Source organism: Ailuropoda melanoleuca, chromosome 9, assembly GCF_002007445.2.
Source record: "Ailuropoda melanoleuca isolate Jingjing chromosome 9, ASM200744v2, whole genome shotgun sequence".
NCBI lineage: Eukaryota > Metazoa > Chordata > Mammalia > Carnivora > Ursidae > Ailuropoda > Ailuropoda melanoleuca.
The window spans coordinates 3,827,775-3,851,094 of NC_048226.1; the positions used below are offsets into that span (position 1 = coordinate 3,827,775).

Sequence of the window (23,320 nt, forward strand, 5' to 3'; positions counted from 1 at the left end):
GATTAACCTCAAACGGATTAGAAATCTTTAAAATTAAATACATACTAAAATTTTTCTTCCTCACTGTTATTTTACATCTTCTGGATTTGAATTCACATTATTTTTTTTAAAAGATTTTTATTTATTTATTTGACAGAGATAGAGACAGCCAGCGAGAGGGGGAACACAAGCAGGGGGAGTGGGAGAGGAAGAAGCAGGCTCCTAGCGGAGCCTGGTGCGGGGCTCGATCCCAGAACGCCGTGATCACGCCCTGAGCCGAAGGCAAGACGCTTAACGACTGCACCACCCAGGCGCCCCTGAATTCACATTATTATGTGAAGTATTGCAAAGTTAGGAATTGAAATCCAGATGCTTTTCCTGAGGTTATATTTTTATTTCTGCAGGTCCCGCTCAGTCTGGAATTTTGTCCGACCGTGAAGTGGTCAATCTCTTTCTTCATTTTACTGTCAATCCTAAACCCCGAGTGGAATACATTGACCGGCCCCGTTGCTGTCTGCGGGGGAAGGAGTGCTGCATCAACAGGTTCCAGCAGGTGGAGAGCCGCTGGGGCTACAGCGGCACCAGCGACCGCATCAGGTAGCTGCCTCACCGCAAGCGTGGCCTCTTCTTCTCGTGTTGCAGGAGATCATTGACCGTGTTTTATTTTCAACTTTGTTTAATACATTTCTGAGTTACGACAACAGTCAAGAGTCGGGGAGGTGCAGCACCTCCTCGCTGGACCGTGAGTGAGAGGACTTCTCAGGAAACAAGTGAAGGTAGAAAGGCTTGGGGAGGGTTTGTGCGGCCTGGGTTCTGTTTGGACTGCCACCGCTGGCCAGCGGGCTCTGCACCGTAATTATCAGACACTGCTCTAACAGCGTTTAACAGGAGCTTTCTCTTCGCATGGGAGATAGCTCCATATCCAGTTACAAACCCTTGAATGGGAAAAAAATCAAGAATCTTGAAAGACACATGGATAAAATCCTGTTGAGGAATTTATCTTTATTGTGTTTTCTTTAGGTTAAATATCAAAATAGAATAAGTACCAGTTTTCATAAAAAAGACCTTTTGGATCTTTACTTACTTAATAGCACTTCAGTATCAAACTAGGGACTAATAATAAGTTTGTTAAAAAATAAAATTCTGAGGGGGAAATAAATGCATTTGTGGACTTCTTAATAATTATTCACAATGAGAACGTTATATATGAAAACCTATGAGATGAGGCCAAAGTGTCACATAAAAGGACAGTAATAATGTCTACTTTTAATAAATAAATTAGAGTAGAAATAAATGATTTAAGCATTCAACTCAAGTATTTAGAAAATGAATAGCAAAAGAAAATAGAAAAGAGAAGGGAAATAGATAAATGTAGGAATTAATGAATTTAAAACAGTAGAATTAAGAAATCCGAAAGCCGGTTCCTTAAAAAAGTCAGCAAAATAAATAAACCTCAAAAACAGTAAAGGAAGAAAGCATACATTTAGAAGTAATAATGGGGATATAATCATATACTAAGGCAATTTTTATTTTAATTCTGAGTTTACTCTGTGCTAATAAATTGAACATCTTGATGGAATGGATCATTTTATAGGCAAATATAAATTATCAAAATTGACTGAAGAAGAAAGCCTGAATAGACCAATTACCAATGGAAGGAATTAAAAGTTATCAAAGAACTGTCCCTTCACAAGGTGGTTTTTACAGGTGAGTTTTATCAAACCTTCAAGGAACAGGTCATTTCCTTGAGCATTAAAAGAAGAAAATACTTCTTGGTTAATTATTGAAAGAAGCGTAACACTTAATGCAGGAATCTGATGAGACAAGAACATTTCCAGATCAGTCTCATAGGTACAGAAGAACTTATGCGTAAGACATCAGTGTCTTGAATCTAGCAATACCTGAGCAAACATTACTGTACGAGCAAACAGGGTTTATTTGAAGACTGAGAAAATGGCTCAATATTAGGAAATATATTAAATATCCATTCACCACAGTAGCAGATCAAGGAAGAAAAGGAATTTGATTGTTTCAGTAGGTGTCAGAAAGACTTTATAAAATTTCACCTTCATTCTAGTCTGTTAATAGACTAGAAAAATTCTTTCATGTGATAGACTGTCAAAACCTCAAGGTAGTGATGCTGGCTGGTCTTGCTGTGTTTCAGCAGTATTCTTATAATTCTGGGTGATGTGATTTATTTATGATTGTCATAAAGGATTAAGAGATTGAATACTGAAAAGGAAGAAATCTTTTTCATTATTTGCAGATGACATTATCTACATTAGTACCATTTTTCCCTTTTTTATAATAAAATGTTTTATATTCCCTCTTTATAATTTTATAATAAAATGTTTTATATTCCCTCTTTACTAACCTGATGAAATTCATAGACTGTATACTTCACACATTGTTTTTAATTACCATAACGACCTAGTTGTAGTAGAGCAATAAATATAACTGAGATCAAATAAAATAATGTGTAGGCACTGGAGCAGGACCACACTAGAAGACAGAAGGAAGCAGTCAGTCCGTGTGCACACCAGCGTACCAAGACAGCTACGCTTGCAGGGACAGGCGTGGCATACCAGCATGTCAAAAACCAGGAGCAGTGTTGCTGCCAATAATGTCATTTTTTTAAAGGTTTCAAATAAAACAAAGTACAGTTAGTCCTATTTATTTAGTTTCTAGATTGGCGACACTCTTACTCACTAAAATTTATTTGTACTCCCAAAATCGATACTTGCAGTGCTTGCTTAAATCACAGGAAAGATTTTCCTTGCCTAGGAAGTATGTTCCTATCTGAGGGTCACACAAGGAGATGCTCTCTGCCTTCTTATCTCTGCTCTCCTGGGAATGGAGACAGTAGAGGGCAGTACGGTGTAGTGCAGGACAGGCTCTGGGGCCATGTGGGCAGTATGAATCCTGACTCGGCACCTGCTGGTGGGTGGCCTCAGGCAAGTCACTTAACACTTCTGAACCTTTGTTGTCTCTTCTGTAAAATAAAGAAATTGGAATCTACTAGGATGAGCTGTTTTTAGGATTATAACCCCCTGTGAACTGTGTCTGTGTGTGTGTGTGTGTGTGTGTGTGTGTCTGTGTGTGTCTGTGTGTGTGTGTGTGTACACGTTCCCCCCAGGAGCAATGGTTTAGTATTTGTGGCAACTTTATAGAATATGATTACTACAAGTAAGAATTGACTATATGATATTTCTGCTATATGGTAATCACCTCTTGTAAAGGTCAGTGAATATTAAAATTGTCAAAAGCTTTGGTTTATGCTGAAACGGTGTGTGATGCTGGGGACTTGGGGACCTGCTCTGCAAGGAGAACAGAGGGTTGGATATAATCCCCTGATTCCTTCATGTGTACAGACATAAGACACATCCTCTCTGCAGAAATAATTTCGCTTTAAAACAACAACAAAATCTTTGGTTTGTAAATAAAGTAGAATTAGGTTGAACTCTTGTAGTTATAAATGAGTTTTTGACCTACATGAATTCTGATGGGACACTTGAAAGTTGATTGGGATTCTTTGTGGGGAGGCTGTCCTGATCACTGCAGTTACCCTGGTGCCCCTGGCTCCCTGCCAGCAGTGCCCCTAAACCTTTGTGAAAACAGAGCTTGGCCTTCTTGAGGAAAGAACTCCTTTTGAGAACAACGGAACATCTGAATAACCTCAGGATCAGTAAAAATCTGTTAGAACCAATGGAAGAGAATAGTGGCCACTTGTGAAATGTATATGTAAAAACCATTGATGTTCCTGTGTCGTCAGAATTCCGTGACAGAGATGGATGGTGGCAGGGGTTGAATGTCCTCAGTGCCACTGAACTACACACTTGAAAATGGCTAAGATGGTTCGTTTTGTTGTATATTTTGCCACAATAAAAGGCTAAAATTTAAAAATGTTTGGTTTTTCAGTCAAAATATTAAATAAAAAGTACCCCACTTACCATAGTGACAACATAAAGGAGCGGGAATAAATCCAGTGAGAAACACACCAACTAGTACCTTTATGAAGAACTGGAGAACTTCGACTGGAGTCAGTGTCTTTCCAAACTAACCGTATGTTACACAGTTCCTTTCAGAAGTCACATGTGTTCGGTGCAGAGGAGTGGCTTGGCAAAATTATTCTAAAGTTACTCTGGAAGCCTAAATGTTTCTTTTTTTAAAGGAGCAGTATGGATCGAATGTGATGAGTATTATAAACTTTAAGTGTTGCATGGGACACACTATAGAGTTCCAAAATCAACCTAACATAGACGGGCATTTAGAATATAAGGGAGGAAATTTAGAAGGTGAAAAAGGATTAACCACTGGGAAAATAAAGTTAGATCCTTTCTGATCCCATCTACCACTATTTGTATAAAGTTAAATTTTAACATTAAAAAAATGAAATCTTGAGAGTGCTAGTGGAGGTAAATGTTATGATGGGGTGAGATCAGCCTCTTTAAACTTGGCAGAGATCATAATTTGACTACAGATAATTCAACATTTTTACTTCCAAAGCCACCATAAAGTTAATCAATAAATGACAAGATACTTTCCGTAATGGATATTTACTGACAAAGCACGGCTATATAACATGGCCTTTCAAATCCATATGAAAAAGACATTTCATCAGCACAGAAAAATGGGAAAAGAACATGAGTATTTCATTAAAGAGAAAATCCAGTAGATGGTAAGCATATGAACAAATGTTTTAACTCATTAGTAATCAAAGAAATATAAATAGGATTTGTCAGTCATCAGCTTCTCAGCGGCACAAAGACATAAAAATACTCAGGATTGCTCAGTATGAGATAGAACGGATCTTTGTTCCCTGTGGGGTGGAGAGTGTACTAGTTTTCCCTGAAAGCAATTGGATAATGTTTATCTAAAGCCTTAAGAACATGCCTGTTATTTTCCTCAGCAGTTGTACTTCTAGGAATTTATTCTAAGGACATAATTAAGGCCCTACAAGATTACTCATCATGGCACTGTTGTAGCATAACAAAACTGCAAGTAACCTAGATTATCCAGCAATGAGAAATTAGTTAAATATAGTGGACGAGTAGTAATTGTTTACCTTTTTAAACGAGAGAAGTGTGTGTGTATATATATATATACACACACACATATATATACACACATATATACATTATATAAATATATAATATATATAAATATAAATAATATATATAATTATATATATAGATGATTTTTAAGGTGAGTGTTCATAGAAAATAAGTCTTATTTTGTGTGTCTTATTTTCCCATTGTTAAAAAATAGAACTAAAAGTCTGAAAAGAGGGGCGCCTGGGTGGCACAGTGGTTAAGCGTCTGTCTTCGGCTCAGGGCGTGATCCCAGCGTTATGGGATCGAGCCCCACATCAGGCTCTTCTGCCATAAGCCTGCTTCTTCCTCTCCCACTCCCCCTGCTTGTGTTCCCTCTCATGCTGGCTGTCTCTGTCTCTGTCGAATAAATAAATAAAAATCTTAAAAAAAAAAGTCTGAAAAGAGAATGCACCAAAGGATAGATGGGGGCTATCTCTGGATAATAGATTAAGGGATGCTTTAAAATTGTCTTGTTTGTTTAGCTGCATTTTCTAGTGTTTTGTTTTTTTTACAGCGAATATATTACTTTTTTAAAACAAGAAAAGACCTATATTAAAAACGATATATTTAAAACTCTTAAGGCAGTCCTCGCACTGGACTGAGAGTGTTCACGTAGTGGGTATAAGCATGGGCATTTTGAGCCAAGCAGGCCTGCAGTCATGTCCCTGCTATGCCACACTTTGTGACCCAGGCAAGTGAATTTCTCTAAACCTTAGTTTCTTCAACTATAAACACAGAGGAGAATAAAAACAATACTGTGTTACTGAGTTTATAGAGCTGTTATGATGGTTAAAGGAAATAATTGGTGTAAAGTCTCGAAGCCCAGCACCCGGCCCAGGAAGGGCTCAGTGTGCTGGTACAGTAGTAAGAGTCGTGAGCACTGACGTTGCTGCCAAGGAGGCTGAGGGTCCCTGCTTTATGTCGCAATGATCACTGATCATACAGTCTTTCGGTGCTCTTTGTACTTTGTCAGCTTTTATACATTCATAAAATGGAGTAAGGTGGGTGTGTTTCTTAACTGTTACGACCAAACTGGACTTGCTGATTGTTGTAGTATGAGATCTCATTCTGATCCATCTGCATAGATCAGGTCCTGGCCCCGCGCTGCACCACCGTGTTCTCTTACGGCAGCTGCTTCCTCCAAACTCTGATGACGACCTGGAGTTAACTGTTGATTCCTTTGCTTACTTGCCTGTTCCCAGCATCTCCATTAGGCTACAGGTGCAGTGTGGGTTGACTGGCTTGTTGACCATTATTTCCCTGGTGCCAGGCCCAGTACCTAAGTCTGACAGGCCCTGAGTAAGTATTCATCGAGCTGAGAAATTGTTCTAGTTTGGGCTGCTGGATTCCGGGCCTAGTGGCTGACTCATATGTGTTCATGAAGGAGATGGGCAAACGTATTTGGACTAATATATCATTTCAGTGATCACTACGACAAAAGTGGGTATTTACGTTAAATAATTTCCTTTGACTCTCAGAAATGTGCAGTACAGAAAACAAATTCTACTTAAGTTTGCATTAAGTTAAAATTTAGAAAGAGTTTTTTGGTAAACAGATAACACCTCCAAGGATATCAAATTTATGACAGTTTTCCTTTTTATGAGCAAAATTAGATATTCCAGGTAACACTTAAAAGTTTTATAAGCCTTCAGAGTATGAATACTTATTGAATTCATGTGTGTTGTTTTATATTTGACTTCATTCTCAGGTTCACAGTTAATAGAAGAATCTCTATAGTCGGATTTGGTTTATATGGATCTATTCATGGTCCCACGGATTATCAAGTGAATATACAGGTACACTTTCTTCCTCACTGTCTATCGTCTTGAAATATAACAAATGTAATTTTACAATAAGATCTCATTTTAATAAAATCAAATATATCAATATAATTATCAAAGGCATCAGAAAGCCTAGAGAGTTCTGTTTTACAACCGATCAAAAGAGTGGTTTCCAAGAATTGGGGTCCTGGGCTCCTTCACAGAAGCGTTAACACGAGAGGAGCCCTCCTTTCTCCAGGAAACACTGTCAGTCGTTCCTGCTCTCCGTTGGCTGTCTTAAGACACCCATCGGCTTTTTTCATGGCCCTTTGAACTCTAGGGCTTGAAACTGTGTAATTTCTCAAAACTACTAAGAACACCTTCTGATTTCTGATTGACTAGACCCTGCCTCATTCTTTAGTTCTGCTCCATCTCAGTTCTTAATCCGGAAGAAAGTTAAATACCTCTCTCGCTCCCTTCCAGTAACCCAGTGTTCTCCCACTGTTGTGATTACACACCCTAGTTAGTAGAATTGTTTTTGAAACACATCTGCACTGGACTTGTATTTAGAAACTATGCACATGTAATACTGTACTTTGATATTTTGTGTAAGTTAAAACAAAAAATAGAAATGAGAAAAGGAAGTAAACAGTATTTGAAAACTTTTATCAGTAGAAAATAACTGCGTTCTCTAAAATGTTATTAATATATTAGTTTTAATAGTAAAAACCTTGGTGTACTTTGTGTTCAAAATACATCATTAGTTTTCAAAATACGGAACAATTCAAAGCTCTGATTTGATAACAGTTGAAAAAGATTCCTCACTACCTCACAAAGATACCTTGCTTCAGATGGAAGAATTGCATCATTGGCTGTGCTCGTGACATCGTGCTCATTGTCTCATCTTGTCTGCTAAAGTTTTACTGAAATTCAGCTGACTGCTGGGTGCAGTCAGGCCCCGACTCTTGGTTTTAGCTCAGGTCGTGAGATGGAGCCCCTTGTGGGGCTCGGCGCTCAGTGTGGAGTCTGCTTGGGATTCTCCCCTCTCTCTGCCCTTCCTGTTCGTGCTCTTTCTCTCTTTCTCAAATAAAATATATATGTATTTTTAAAGATTTTATTTATTTGATAGAGACAGTGAAAGGGGGAACACAGGGGAGTGTGAAAGGGAGAAACAGGCTTCCCGCTGAGCAGCAAGCCTGATGCGGGGCTCAATCCCAGGACCCTGGGATCATGACCTGAGCCGAAGTCAGACGCTTAACGGCTGAGCCACCCAGGCGCCCCCAAAAAATATTTTTTTAAAATTCCGCTGATGGGCCCCCGGCTGGCTCAGAAGAGTATGCAACTCTTGATCTCGGGGTTATGGGTTTGAGCCCCTCCTTGGGTGTAGAGATCAAATAAATGAATAAATACTTAAAAAAATCAGTTGATAAATTTATATTTTAAAAAATCAGCTGATAAATTTATGTCAGTCGAGTCAATTTGTTACTCTTACAAACCAATTAGAAAGTGACTTTTTTTTTTTTAGATTTTATTTATTTGAGAGAGAGAGCATGAGCAGGGGGAGGGGCAGAGGGAGAAGCAGACTCCCTGTTGAGCAGGGATCCTGAAGTGGGTCTCGATCCCAGGACCCTGGGATCATGACTTGAGCCGAAAGCAGATGCTTAACCCACTGAGCCACCCAGGTGCCCCAGTTTTAAGTTTTCTATGGAACTGTGATACACGTTTAGAAAAGTACACATATTTCTAAGCGGTACATGTAGCTCGCTTTTCAGAAACTGAAAACGCTTGCGCAGCCAGCAGCCAGATCAAGGAACAGGAAATTCGAGCGCCCTTGTGATCTTTCCAGTCGCTATCCCTGCAGAAATGACCACTGTCCTGACCTCACACAGCATCGACTGGTTTGGCCTATTGGACTATTCCTGTTTTTATCTGACATGTGCGAAAAGGCAGGTCTGTGAGCCTCAGCCTCTGCACGTGCTCTTCCTGCGCATGGACCTCTGTAACCCAGTGAGCTCTGACTGGAGCTTTAACGCTCTCCTCTGGGCAGCCTCACCCCTTCCTGACAAATAAAATTCTCCTCCGTTTGGCCGTTCCACCTTACACGTAGCTCTTCCTGCACGTGCCAAACTGAATTGTCGCTGTACGCACGTCTAGTGATGGGAAGCTCCTTGAGGCTGTGTCCTTCCCTGCCTGGCACAGATTATGGAACTAAATTGAAAACAGGATTTTCACATTTCCAGTATCTGCGTACCTGAATACTGCATTTCAGGTCATTTTAATTTCAGTAAATAACATTTAGACATAGGAAATGCTGTGGGAATTTTCTAGCAGCAAGGCAGGCTAGCAAGGAGTAAAGGCCCATTTTCCTCAGTATCTAAAATCCAGGCCCTCTAAAAACCAGTTCCCTGAGCCGTGCATCTTTTGTGGATGCCCCTCTGTCCTGCTGCCGAGCCCCAGTTAGCTGGCATCCTCCCCGCCCTTGACAGCCTGTCAGAGCCACCTCTGGGGGTTAGAAGTAAACACAAGAATTACATGACAGAGATGTAGCCGCTATTCCTCAGGGTTCCATATTCCTTTCTGTGAAACCTGGCTTCAGTTGATGTAACTGAAATGTGACTTCTCTTTAAAAAATTACAGATCATTGAATATGAAAAAAAACAAACCCTGGGACAAAATGATACCGGATTCAGTTGTGATGGGACTGCTAACACATTCAGGGTCATGTTCAAAGAGCCCATAGAGATCCTGCCCAACGTGTGCTACACAGCATGTGCGACGCTCAAAGTAAGTCTTCCAGAACGTTCCAGAGGGTGAACTGGTGAACAGAGCGGTTTTCCATAGAAGCTGAGAGTCCCTGACAATAAAGCCTTCAGGAAGAGCTGGGAAGGAGGAAGCTGGGAGTTAAAGTACTTTCCACTGCTTTGACAAAGAAGTGCTGCTCAGCACAGCTCTGCTCTGAAATGTTCTAGATCACAACAAGTAGCCCTTTGCTTGCGTAGGCATTTGAATGTTTGACAGAAGATAAAGTAATTATTTACTTAAAACCATTTCACTGTCGTCTAAAGGCTGACTTCTACATTCAGTATTTGTAATCATTAACTGGCTTTATAGCAAGAACTTCATTTTTCATGAAATGGCTTAGCATAAAGTTGCCTATAAGAACTATAATGAAATCTAATCATTAATCTAATTAAAACACTACATTAAATTGAATGCTTATTAAATGAGAATTACTAATGAACCTTTCTTTCGCATTTAGGGTCCCGATTCCCACTATGGCACAAAAGGATTGAAGAAAGTCATGCACGAGACACCTACTGCTAGCAAGACTGTTTTTTTCTTTTTCAGTTCCCCTGGCAATAATAACGGCACTTCAATAGAAGATGGACAAATACCTGAAATAATATTTTATACATAATTCAGCATTCTGATACACCTTGGCTAAATAGTACCATACCATCTAGTCTCAAAGGCATAAAAAACTGGCCACAAAACATAGTTTGAGTGTCATGAATATTTATAATTTCAAGATAAGAAACTAAAATTTTAGTTTCTTAGATGAAGAATGTTGATTTAAGTCTCTGCATGGTTTAAAAGCAGATTTTCCATTTTCTTATAACCTTAGAAAAGAGAACTGGGCGTAACTGTTAAAAAAAAAAACAACGCAGCTCTTTCAACTATATCTTGTATAATTTCGTAGATCAGCTGACTCATGGTCTTTCTACAATTTTATAGAAAGATTCTTGTTTCAGACAGCTGGTTTTGTTGTTTTAACTGTTAGATGAATTGGACTTACAGGCTTATCTGTTCTGAAGGTTACATGAGATGAGACAGGTCAGTATTCTTACGGAATTCCCATTAACTCACATAACTAATTTCAGAAAATTAAGAAAACTGACCTCATATTTGGAGTTTTGAAATATCTGGTTGTTAGCATTCAGAATATTGCTAGAAGTAGGCCTAATAAATGCCCAAGAACATTCTCCATGTATTTACACAAAAGGATATTTTATAATAGTATATAGTCGTGTTACACAGTACAGTTTTAAACTATAAATGGAGTTTGTACAGATTCACAATAATGTGACATAAACAGAGGATATAAGGTAGAGTCTGAGACTGGATTCTTTGTCACTAAACTGCACTGCTGTGCTCGTGTGTCTGTCTGGGGGATGCTCCTGCGAGTGCCCGAGATTGAGGCGGTGCTGCTGCTGGTGCCCGGCTAACCAGATCAGCTCGACATTGTGGCGGTAATCTTACATGACCAGAAACTGAATAAAATACCGACCTTTCTAACAACTACTTTGAATTTTAAGGATAACCAACATGTTGAATCACTCCTGCTGAAAAGTATACTTTCTACCCAAGAAGCAAGCTGTGTTTCATATTTATGACCTCACTCATGTCACAGGTACAGCTGTGTTAGGAGGGGATAGGAAGTATACCTGGTAGAATAACATTTGTATACTTTTTTATAAAGCAAAATTTTTATATAAATAACATTCTCTTTTTCCCTCAGAAGTGATTATCTTGTTAAAAAAAAAGCTTATGTGTAATTAAGATACATCAGATAGTTTTGGAAGATGGTTTCAAATCACAATTCTTATAAGTAACAACTTAAAAAGAATTCAGGTTTTCTAAATAGTAATTAGGACATAAAAATTTTTCATCCAAAATAGTACTTCATTTTATATTTTCAAGAAGGTAGTGAGGTGTGTTGGTGGCAGAAGCCTCAAAATTGCTGAAGGGACATTTTTCTGTCTCTGGTAACATCTTACGGATATAAACCTCAGTTAACTGGAATATCTATGAAATGTGTGGTTCTGGTTAACGAAAGATTAACCAGCAAACGCGCTATAGTCACCGTTTTGGAAAGTATGTCTACCTTTCAAAGTATGGTATGCCCTAGGTAAGTAAATTATTGTGTTTTTGACATTTGAGGCATTTCCAGTGCTTTTCAAGCATGTTGCACTGAACGATGACTGTAACTGAAGGTAGCTATAGAAGGGATAAGAAACGGAACTGTTATATGGGACATCCCCTGGAATTTTTTAAAAAATAAATATTATCCTTTTATTTTTTTTTTTGTCCTCTGTCTTTTTCTTCTGAAAGTTGAGTGTAAGATACCGTTTTGGAACAAGAGTTCTAGTTAATTGAGGTTTAACCTTATTTGTAATTTGTGGAAGTAACGCAACACACAATACGAGCGCTTCGCTGCAGCCTTAGAGCGATTCACTGAATGGCAGCAGTCGTCACTGCCATGTCTGCTGCCTGATCCTCTGTGGCCTCCGGTTTTTCTCCCTTGTTCTGATCTCAGGAGGTGGGAGAATGAAGACTCTTCTCGTTATTTCCTGTTAGGGTTGTTTGGTGTTAGTAATAGCTCAGAGTGAGAGCTGCGTGCCACGCTCTGCACTAAGTAGCTGACACACTTTCTGCTCCGTGCCTCGCATCAGTAAGGTACGCACTGTTATAAAACCCACTTCACAGGAAGGGGTTTCATGTTTCAAAAGGTCCGTCAGGGAGACCGAATGTAAACCCAGGTCTTCCTCCCAAGCTGCATCTCGTGAATATTCCGGAGATGATCCCCCTCATTATTGTGGTTTAGGCCACCATCTTCCGTCCGAGCGGCAGGTCTCCCCACCTCTATCTACTCTGCTGGCCACGCTGCAGCCAGTGATCTTTCTCAACACGTGGGACTGCACCAGCGCCTTGCTTCTGCCCACCTCCAGTTTCATCTCTTGCCACACCACACAAAAGATTATTTCCTTTCCTTTTACATTGTGGAATCCTCAGCGCCTGGCACAAGGCAGGTGCTCCATCAGCATGTGGAATGTGCCCAAGGGCTGAGGCCCCGTCCACCTGTGGGCCATGGGGAGCAGCGTCCACACCTGCTGGTGGGCCGCAGGAGCCCGCCGACACCTGGCCCTGTGCCCGCCTTGCCACCCATTGCAATCCTTTGTTCCCAGGACGGAAGAGAAGACCAGCGGTAACGCAGCCTTCCTCCCTGAGGTGTGGGTTTGGGTGTGTGTGGTGGGGGGCCGCCACTACAGGATCCAAGCCCAGCTCTCCGTTCCGGTCTGCTGGGCCACTTTCCAGGGCGAGGGATCATGCTCCCGCTGGCCGGGAGGGGTCGCCCTGGGGCCGGAGCGGAGACGCGAGTCTGCGGGGCCGCTCCCGCCAGCGTGCGCAGGCGCGGAGGGCTCTTCCGGCACCGCTTCGACTCCGCCCGGCTCCCCGGCGGGGATGCTGCGGCTGGGCCGCCGGCTGAGGCAGCTTGTGTCCGGACGCGGGGCTCGATCCTCTGCCCGGCTCCCCTTCGGCGCCGAGATGCCCAAGAAAGCTGGTGCGACGAACAAGGCCAGTGGCAAGCCCCGTGGCAGGGGGAGGGTGGGCGGCGCGCGGGAGAGAGGCGAGGCACGCGGGCGGGGGACCACCGCCGGCGGCTCGCGGCCCCAGAGACCCGGGGCTCCTGCGGCCTTCTCCCGCCCACTTCTCTTCGGACGGCAGGGTCCCCACAGGGCCAGCGATCCCCCGCTCCCCCAGCGCGTGGAGTGCGTCCTCGCCCCGGTGTGCTCACCCTTTGCGCACCTGCCGCCCCGCTGCCCTGTTCCCTGCACCGGGAGGTGGGCCACAGCTTCCGTCACATGAGCGGGCCTTCAGGACCACCACCGTCCCTTCCTTTCCCCCAAATACACACCCTTCCAGCTTAGTTGCGCACAGGCGTGTGTCAGCTCGTGCTGCCGGAGGTGCAGGGATGAGTAAGAAGTGGTCCCTGCGCCCGGGCTGGGGACCAGCACAAAGGTGTGGGAGCCAGAGTCTTCCCAGCGCAGGAGAAAAACACTCGGTTGGGTTGATTGGAGGGCTTCGTGCAAGAATTGATTTGGAATGCTTGGAAAACCTTTCCGGGTGGCCAGAAATTTCCTGGGCGCGACTAGCTTGTCGTGGTTAAAGGTGAAAAGGAGTAGTGGAAGGCTCAGACGTGTGGGAAAGTGTCTTATAGCCTGTAAAGTTGTAGTGTGGTGGTTGTTGTCGTTTTAGGGTAAGAGCCAGAGCAAGGAACCAGAGAGACCACTTCCTCCCTTAGGGCCTGTGGCGGTTGATCCTAAAGGTTGTGTCACCATAGCCATCCATGCCAAACCCGGGTCCAAACAAAACGCTGTAACAGGTATATGTGGACACTGGGGTGGGAGTCACGAAGCGGGGGTGGGGGGGTCCCCCTCCATCCTCCGTTTGCCTTGGTTAGCTGAAAGTTGATCCTGTACAGTCGGTGTATTTTTCACATCTGCCATTAGAGGCTTCTCCGTTTTAAAATTCTAGATTCTAATATAAAGGTGTAAATCCAGTGTCAAAAGCGATATACGATATTTAAAACATACCAAGTTTGATGAAAAACCATTGTATATTTTCCCTCTTAAAAATATGTTATATTAGAAAGGACACATGTAGAAAGATGCCTAGAATTATTAGTTTGTCCTATTTCAGAACTGGAGACATTGGCCAGAGAAAGAAAGAAGAGACATTTTGGTTGAGTTTAATGACCACTGGCCCAAGGAGGAAGAGAAAACCTGGTTTCTGAGAGCCCTGGTGATCGGCTCCTGTGTGAACTTGTTTTAAGTTAAAACAATACAAAACTTTTCTGGGCCCAGTTCTTGCTCTCTGTGGGATGGGATATTGGACTACGAGGCTTTCAGGCTATTCCCTGGACCCCAAACGGTGCCTCAGGGATCTCTTAGGTGGACACAGGGAGGCCAGCAGGCAGGGCCCCTGAGTAGCTGTGTTTCATTTATTATCAATGTTGGGAGTCCAGGGGAACTTGTGTAGGGGCGGGGGGGGGCGTATTCTGAGTGAGAAAAAAGTTTGAGAACCATTGATCTGAATTATTTTGAAGGTCTTTTTCATCTCCAAACTCTTTATTCCTTTTCTTTTTTTTACACTTTGAAAACAAGACCTCCGAATTGGGGTGCTGGGCGTGGTTTGTGCTAGTGGCTGTGTTCGCTTGGCTGTGTGTGGGCTGCCGCCACCGTGGCCAGCATGTTCTCAGTAGTCGCTGTGGACAGTCCCCTGTCAGCACACTGTGTGTCATCAAATCTGAGATGCCATCCACTGGAAGGTACTCAGTGTTCTGTAAACCAGCAAGACAAAATCCATGTGAACACTTTCTTTGCCATCTCCTGTGAAACATCTGGATTTGAAAGCTACTAAAATGCGGAAAAGGGCACACCTTAGAATTGGAATCTGTGACAGGACAAGAGGCGGGTTGTTGCACCACTCTGTGCTTGTGGATTCTGTGGCCACACCGTGCACGCGGCAAGGTGTGAGGGTGTGAAAATGCCAACGTAACCCCAGGTGGGGACCAGCTTAAGCTCACTTGCAAACTCCTTTGAGTAAATATTTCTCTCTCTCCGGAATAACCGTGGAGGGCTAGGGACCGGTGCACTGTATAAAGGCTGTATTGGTCAGGGAGCCAGGAGCACTCTTCAAAAGCAATGTTCTTTGTCCCAGGATGTCAAAGCACGCATTCACACTTAACTTTGACTTACAACATCACTATATAGCCATGTGCCCTTGGACACATCTGGATTTGTTTCCTCATTTGTAAAGTGGAGATCATAATGGCATTAACATCTTCATAAAGCTGTTATGAGGATTAAACAAGTTAATATTTTGAAGTCCCTAAAACATGTTTGTGTGCTATCGAATTAGTGTGTACATAGTGCTGTTTAAATGTTTAAATGCTGCATTTTACAAACCTTAAAGAGGCATTTCACATGAGCTGAATCTAGCCTGGTGCTCTCATTTTCCTGGTGAGGTGACGAAACCGTGAGCTGGCTCGTTCACACCCAGCTCCCGATCCTGCCTTGGGGCTCTTTGTGTCACTCGGGCAGTTTCCAGTTGCCTGAGGCCCGGGACACTGCCCATCTTGGTCTGCAGGATGGGAGAAATGTCGGTTTTCTCTGGATTTCTTTCCTGCAGTGGTGGAGGCATAGTTACCATGTTCATGTTCCCTCCAGTGTAAGCAGTTGACTCGCTCATTTCTTCATGCAGTAGTTATTGATGGAAAACCCGCCCTGTGCAGGGAAATGCAAACCCTTGTACAAAATATCCTCGCTCCTTAAGGATACAGTCCGCACTGATTTCGTTCCAGACGTGACTGCGGAAGCTGTGAGCGTGGCCATAGCAGCCCCCCCGTCGGAAGGAGAGGCTAATGCCGAGCTCTGTCGGTACCTTTCCAAGGTCTTGGAGCTCAGGAAGAGTGACGTGGTTTTGGATAAGGTAGGTCTCTTTGGAAACAGCTTGGATGATTACACATCTGTCATTATTTTATAAATACGGGTTCTTTCTTTTCCAAGTAATTGAAAAGCTAGGTTTAAAAAAAAAAAACTCTCATCCATTTAATCACTAAAATGTGTGAATTCTGTGCAGTCTCCTTCATTCCTACTGCCTTGATCCTTACTCAGACTGACCATGCTCTGTACATGTATTCCTTAGTTGCCATCATTTCGAGCATTTTCTCCTTTCTACATGTATTCCTGTACCTGCTGTCAGATTGATCTTGTCTGTCTTTTCCTCAAGTCATCACCATACTAACAAATCTGAAAGGGGTCCTTTAGTGAGTCCATCAACATGTTTCTGGTCCCCCACGTTATCCTGGCTCCCTGGAGAAACTCATTAAGGAGAGAGAGGGCCAGGTGAAGTCATTTTTTACTTCAAACCCGCCCCCCCAGGGTTGCTCTGGGGGTGGGTATCAAAATCACCTGGGAATGATGTCTAAAACATGTTCTTGGGCATCACTCAAGACTTACTGAAATAGAATGTACAGGAGTAAGACCCAGCCATGCTTCTAGTGATACACTGTCTAGATCCAGGTTCTAGTGGGCATTCAGTGTCTTTGGTTAATAGGCTGCATCTAGAAGTCTCTCCCATCAGGCCACCTCCCTTGCTACAGCTCCACGTGTGGTAGATCATTTCTGATTCTGTCAGTGCACAAGCTCTGACACTGGCCTGAAAGGCACTTCCCACACTTGTACCCTGATAGATATTCCCTGCTCTACCTTCTTTAAAGGATGCTTCAAGATGAAACCCTTGGCTTTGTTGGTTGTGGAATTAGAGCATTTCTTTTCTTTTCTTTTCTTTTTTTCATTTTCAGAAATGTGTAACAGAACGAGCACTTTGTTCTGTATTTGGAATTATTTTTATACAAAGTTTATGTAAAATTGCAATATTTGGTAATTTAAAAAATAATTTTCACTTTTAACTTAAGCAAAGAAGTTACTTAAAAACACAACATTCTACGTCTGGACATGATTCACTTTGAAATTTCAATGCCAGTTTTTATTATTACAAAAATTGGTGTATGAAGGTAAAAACCCTGGAGAATTGTAAACATTTGCAGTAAGGTGGAACCTAAGACACAATCATTGGTTAGACCAGAAATCCAGAAATGAGCGGAGAAGGTGCCAGCTCAGCTGTCGGGAAAGCTGCAGCCCACCTGCGGCAGCCCTGAGGACACGGCTGCGACGGCTGCAGCTGAGCCCTGCTGTCTGTAACAGCATTAGAATGTTCACTGAGTCATCCTGACACCATTTTTTCCTTTTGGTCCAGGGTGGTAAATCCCGTGAAAAGGTGGTGAAGCTATTAGCATCTACAACCACAGAAGAGATCTTGGAGAAATTAAAGCAGCAAGTTGAAAAAAAATAAAAGCAAGTTATGAGAAGTACATCCTTGAGAAGCTTTTTAATTGCTGTTCACGAACAGGCTGTCAAGTAGGAAAATATATTTCAGCGCACTGAAGAACATGAAAAAAAAATTTAAGAACAGGACTCAAAAAAGAAGTAGGGATTTGAAAAGTATTGTACGTTCAGTGTAGGTTCTGACATCCAAACAGTTTGGAGCATGTTAGTCTGATTCCATCGCATTACAGAATAACAGAGCTGGAAGAGGTCTTCAAGATGACCTCAGTCAGCCCCGTTCATCCTGTAACGGGGCTTCTGCTATCCAGAAGTTGAGAGGCTTGTTCAGGATCACACCGTGCAGGAGGGTGGCTAGAACCCAGATCCCTTGACTCCTGGTTGGATGCAGTTTGTCCTGATACTAATGAAGATGTTTCCACAGCACCTCTGGGGTTCTGAGGGTCGCCTTCTCGAGAGTTTACAAGGGACAGAAGAAAACCTGTCACACTGTTTCGTGGTCTTACTTTATATTTTAAAAGGCTTATCGAAATACAAAGATGCTTTTTCTGTCTTGAAAACTCTATGGAGCATTTTGTGAGAAAGTAATAATCATCAGGACTTTTAATTTACTGTTAATTATTTTGGGGAAGTCACTAAATTTTTGTCCTCGTTGGATGGTGCAGTCTTCAAATCTGGTAATTCTTATGAATCTCCAAAGATCCTTAAAAGAAGAGGGCCTGGAAGCTACTTTCAGTATTTGTAAAAGCCTATCAATTTACTGTTAATTATTTTGGGGAAGTCACTAAATTTTTGTCCTCGTTGGATGGTGCAGTCTTCAAATCTGGTAATTCTTATGAATCTCCAAAGATCCTTAAAAGAAGAGGGCCTGGAAGCTACTTTCAGTATTTGTAAAAGCCTATCAGAAATCGTATCTACATTAAAGCTTCAAAAGCTAATAATAAATACTTTGTTTTTAAATATCTAATACAAATTATAGTGATTTGGTCAGGTAAATAACAAGTTCATTACCTTTGCTGATCAGAATCAAAGCAGTTGTGTGCTTTTGTCTAAGTACTTGAGAAAATATATTGGTAGACAAAATGTTTAAAAATACAAAATCCCCAAGAAGGACCAATAATAAAAATTATTTATGGTGAAAGAGCTGGGAAACAGCCATCTAATACAACTCTTATTCTGTTGATAGGAACCAATGACAAGAAGAGTCGCTTGGATTACCCTAGACCACAGCCAGTACTAATGGCAGAACATGAATTATGCTCAGCTGCCTTCTTCTCGAAGCCATTTTGCCACACTGCCTCCACAAGTGCTTCTACTGTACCTGGTCTTGGCTTCAGAACTTTTCCTACTCTTTTCCATACGTTCCAGTGTGTGCTCTAAAGGCATTACTTACAGTTTTTTTATGTGGATTACTGTTAGGATGCTTTCCTTGACAAGTAACAGAAACCCAGCTCAACTCTATCTGGCTTACACAGTAAAGGGATTTATTAGCCCAGTGCCTGGAAAGTCCAGAGGTCGGGATGACTTAGGGGTGAGTCTGATGCAGCAGCTCAGTATGTCATAAAGGACCCACCTTTCATTCCTGACTCACTCAAGCTAGTAGTGCCCGTTTCGTCCTTAGGCCCGCTTCCTTCACGGAGGCAAAAAGGCAATAGCTCTAGGCTTCCTGTCCACGAATCACCCCCTCCAGCAGGAAGAGAAGCCACTCAGAAGAGCTCTGGTATTTTCTAAAAGCTCTGTTAGCCTCTCCCCACTCCTTTGTGTCTAGATGGGGAGAGAGAACTGGAGGATGTAGGTGGCACCTTTGCAATGTCTAAAGTTACAAACAACTAAAAACTCAGACTTCAGGAGGCAGTTTTGCTCTGGGCTCTGGGCTGCCAGCATAGCCCCCCACCCAGGGATTTGTAGTAAGGGGTTCGGGTAAGTAGTTCATTAACTGTAATGCAGAATATAAATTTAAAAACCCACTGTGACCCCCACTACAGATTTTTAAAATGCATATGACTAGAGACTAAAAATTTTAAGAAGCTAGATTTTCAATTTACATCCAAGAGGTGGCACCATAATGCAAGAGCAGAAAGCCACACAGAATTTGAAGGGGCAGACAATTCCTTTTGAAGTGAGCAGTACCACTGGAAACGTCTTCTGTAGCACCTGACTACCAGTGTCACACTCTGATCCTTCTTGTCTGGTCTTGGAGACATTTCTTAGGCTTATCCCCAGATTCCTTGAGTTCAGTTTGGGCTGGAGTGTGGAGTTAACTTCCTTGGCTGGGTACTCAGAAGTCCCAGCTCAGTACCTCCGTGGAGTCAGCATGGCCCCGAGCGTCTCCCTTCATTCTGCAGCTTTCAGAAATCCCAATTTAGTTGGTGTTTTTGAAAATGGAATTGGGCTGGAAAATTGGCAAGGAACTCATTTCTAAACACGATGCCAGTTTCTTAATTTGAGTGAAGAACACACCCGCCACACAGACTATATAGTGGGGTTTTCTAGTGAATACATTGTTACTTTGGGAAATCTCTTTAAACCAGTCATCATTTGAAGACTGCTTGGAGGGCTTGGGACCAGAACCAAGCAAATTAGGGGATGGGGCAGGGGAGCTCTGACCATCTGAGATAGACCCATTATATCTTAGCCCCTTTCCTGGGACAACACTGGACACTGACACTTCCTGGCACAGGAGCTTCCCTTTTCTAGGCTCCAAGAAGACCACCTACTTCTGCCCATATAGGCTTTCCTCTGATGATCCTTATAAGTCAGTTGATAAGGTTGTCAGCATTTTTAATCATTTTCTGGCTGTGTGCCACAGGGTCCATCTAGTCCCCCTGAACTAGAGTCTGGGCAGCAGGGAACCCCCAAACTTGGCAGCACGATTTACAGACTCAGTGGTCATTTCTATATGAAACTCCTCCATGATATGGTTTTACTATCACACTGGCTTTCAAACTTCCAGAGCCTTATGTTCCCTAGAGATACCTTGGGGCTTGGAGAACTGGAGAATAGGGGAGTGAGTCAAGTCAGCAGAAATTCAAGTCTTTAGTCCTCTTCCAAAACTATGCTGTCAGTACGGTAGCTGCTAGGCACATGTAGTTACTGAGCACTTGAAATGAGGCTAATCAAATTTTTTAAAAAATAAAAGCATCATGGAAATAAAGGCTATGTTGGAAACAATAAAAAGGCTGAAAATAGGGCACAGAATTTGGAGGGCAGGATAGAGAAAAGGTGAGCAAAGAAAGTAAAATGATAGATCTAGAAGTCAGGCAAAGGGAAGTCAACACAGACACAACTGGGGTCCTGAAAAAGAACCCAAAAAGTGGAACAGAACAAGAACTAAGATATGATCAAGAAAATATTGAAAAGAATTATTTTAAGGAATAAAAGGTGCAGCATCCCGGGGAAACACTGACAAAGAATGGTTGACAAGGAGATAAACCCTAGTAAAGTTCTCTGATTTCAAAAACAAAAAAGCCCGTGGCCTCTAGACAAAAAGTTGAAGTCCTAGGAAGGGAGAGGGGAGACAGGTATATGTACATTCGTGTGTTGCTAATGGGAATGTGAACTGCTATAGTGTTTTAGAAAATGTGGCACTTACTAAAAATACAGGTGTTTTAACCTAATAATCCTACTTTGGAGAATACCTCATAGAACACATAAAAATCCTAAAGAATATACTGGCATAAGTGTCTGCCTGTAGGAGAATAATCACATAATCAACAGAAAATCCATACTGTAGGATATTAGGCTGTTCATTTTGAATCTGTAGTTACTGAACTGGAGTCATGTCTATTATGTTACAGAAACAATACTCTACACGTGTGTATATATTTATACATACAATCTCACTTCAGTAAAAAAGGGAAAACGTATATCAAATGTATACAGATGTGTGTGGGCATGGTTAAAGAAGTGCACACAACAGGCCGTATCGCTGGATGAGTACAGCGACTGGTGGTGGTTCACTTTTTTGTAACATTTATTATTTTGTATACATACCAAATATATAGTGAAGGAAATTGTAAAATGAGAAAACACTCAAATGAAAAAGCTCTGGCCTTTAGCAATTAGAGCAGCTTTATTTATGTAATTCAACAAAGGCTGGGGATCCTTTAGGGAGTTAAAGGCACTGGCAGTGGAAAAAAACCACGAGGTCATCATCACATCATCCCCTGAAGCTGTCTCAGGAGAAGTCACTGAAACCCAGAGGAAATCTAACTGGTAATTAATACATGGGGCTCTGTGTTGTCCCTTAGGGACAGGAATGAAAACAACTGAATTAGCCCATCAGCCCACGGAGACACTGGTGAAGACTTGTGAGCTGCATTTCTTGCACCCAGGTCAGCCCAGAGGTCCCCCACATCCCACTCCACTTGTGGGCACACAGCTGACACGGACCTGCAACCGACTGTGGGCCCAGCCCCATGATGCATACTTGCTGTGAATGCTTTCACTTAATCCTACAAGGGGGCAGTCAGATTACATGTTAGCAGTTTTGATGGAAGACCTGCCCTCTTAACCTGCTTCTCCCATAATGCCCTGTAAATCTGAAAGTCTCGGGGGCATTATCCACAGCTTATCTCCGCTTTCCCAGTCTGCGAGCACTGGTAACCAACTCCTCAGATAAGAATGTTTCTTGGGCACCTAACAGCCTCCGCAAGGCACAGGGGCTGTAGCTACTTCCTCTTCAACTCTGGCACGTCCTGACAGCGTGTGGCCCTACTGATGAGCCCCATGCAGCCAGCTGGACCCAGGCCATCGTCCCCCAGAATGTCCACAGGTTAAGGGCTCTCTGCCGCCGCCACTACTTTCCTCAGAAGCTGGTCCTAGCAGAGGTCTAGCCTTCTGGAAGGGAGGAGATACTTGCTCAAGGCTTCCTTGGAGTCCAGTGATAGAATCTATTTGAATCTAGTTGTTGATTTGGCTCCATAATAATTTATCAGGAGCCAAGAGAAATCTTTTAGATAACACAGAACACAGGACAAAGAGTGTATCTGAATTCTGAAGTAGAAATCTAAAAATTAACATTGTAACTCCTACCAACTTCAAGAGTATTTACTCCTGTTGGCCTTAATTCATTCTAAATTAAAACACAGAAGATTGTTAAAAGCACAGATTTCTAAATAGAGGAAGGACACTGAGTGACCTATATAATTGGGTTTTTCACACAGAATTAGCCAAAGTATTTAGTACTTCAGGATCCTCATTTATATCTCAAATATGCTTCTGTGGTCAAAATACAAGATACCGAAAGACAAATCCCAAATAAGCTTTTCGGTGAATGGTTTATAACACCTCAATTTGTCTAACATTACCGAAGTAAGCACTATCATAAGTCATCTTTCCAGCTAACTGAAGTTATTAAATGGTATTACAAGTTGCCATGAGCTGGGAATATATCTCCTACATTTTCTAATGAAAAAAAAAAAATAGCCTTTCACTATAAGCAATAGTACTAAGTAAAGGAGTCAAAGGTCAAGGGCATAGGTTTCCATACACAGCCAAATCTGTGTTTGGGTTGAATGAATCAAAGGGAATAGGTCTGAGAAAAAATTTTACGTGTTAAAGTAACTGTCTTTAGAAATAAGGTGTGGTGCTTTTATTAGAGTTCAGAATTAGTGTTAGCAGTAATCTTCAGGGCAAGAGATCACTTCCTTCCATTTTAGTACTCTAACCTTAAAACTGATTATCTCATTACTCTTAATTCTATCATAAAGTTCTAGATTTTCCTTTAGGCGAATAAGTTACAAAGGGAAAATTACATCCTGTCTGTTTAGCATTATACTATAAGGACTGCAGCTTTGAA

General features: G+C 42.1%; 2 protein-coding genes across 3 annotated transcripts in view; both read left to right on the top strand.

Annotated features, from left to right (window-relative positions):
* BTBD1 (BTB domain containing 1) overlaps positions 1-11,765 on the top strand; it is a 40,466-nt gene extending 28,701 nt beyond the window's left edge. The window contains exons 5-8 of one of the 2 annotated variants that reach the window (XM_034667810.1): positions 384-576; positions 6,781-6,868; positions 9,470-9,616; positions 10,092-11,765. In XM_034667810.1, coding sequence (XP_034523701.1) covers positions 384-576; positions 6,781-6,868; positions 9,470-9,616; positions 10,092-10,250 — 587 coding nt within the window. In that variant the 3' untranslated portion in view covers positions 10,251-11,765. The remainder of the gene's footprint in view (positions 1-383; positions 577-6,780; positions 6,869-9,469; positions 9,617-10,091) is intronic. The other variant, XM_034667811.1, reaches the window with a different exon arrangement.
* A 1,271-nt stretch (positions 11,766-13,036) lies between these two features.
* Positions 13,037-18,487, top strand: C9H15orf40 (chromosome 9 C15orf40 homolog). Its single transcript, XM_011216876.3, has 4 exons — positions 13,037-13,189; positions 13,871-13,997; positions 15,978-16,105; positions 17,435-18,487. The coding sequence occupies exons 1-4, from the start codon at positions 13,076-13,078 to the stop codon at positions 17,528-17,530; spliced, it is 465 nt and encodes a 154-aa protein (XP_011215178.1). The 5' UTR covers positions 13,037-13,075; the 3' UTR covers positions 17,531-18,487.
* Positions 18,488-23,320: the final 4,833 nt, after the last annotated feature.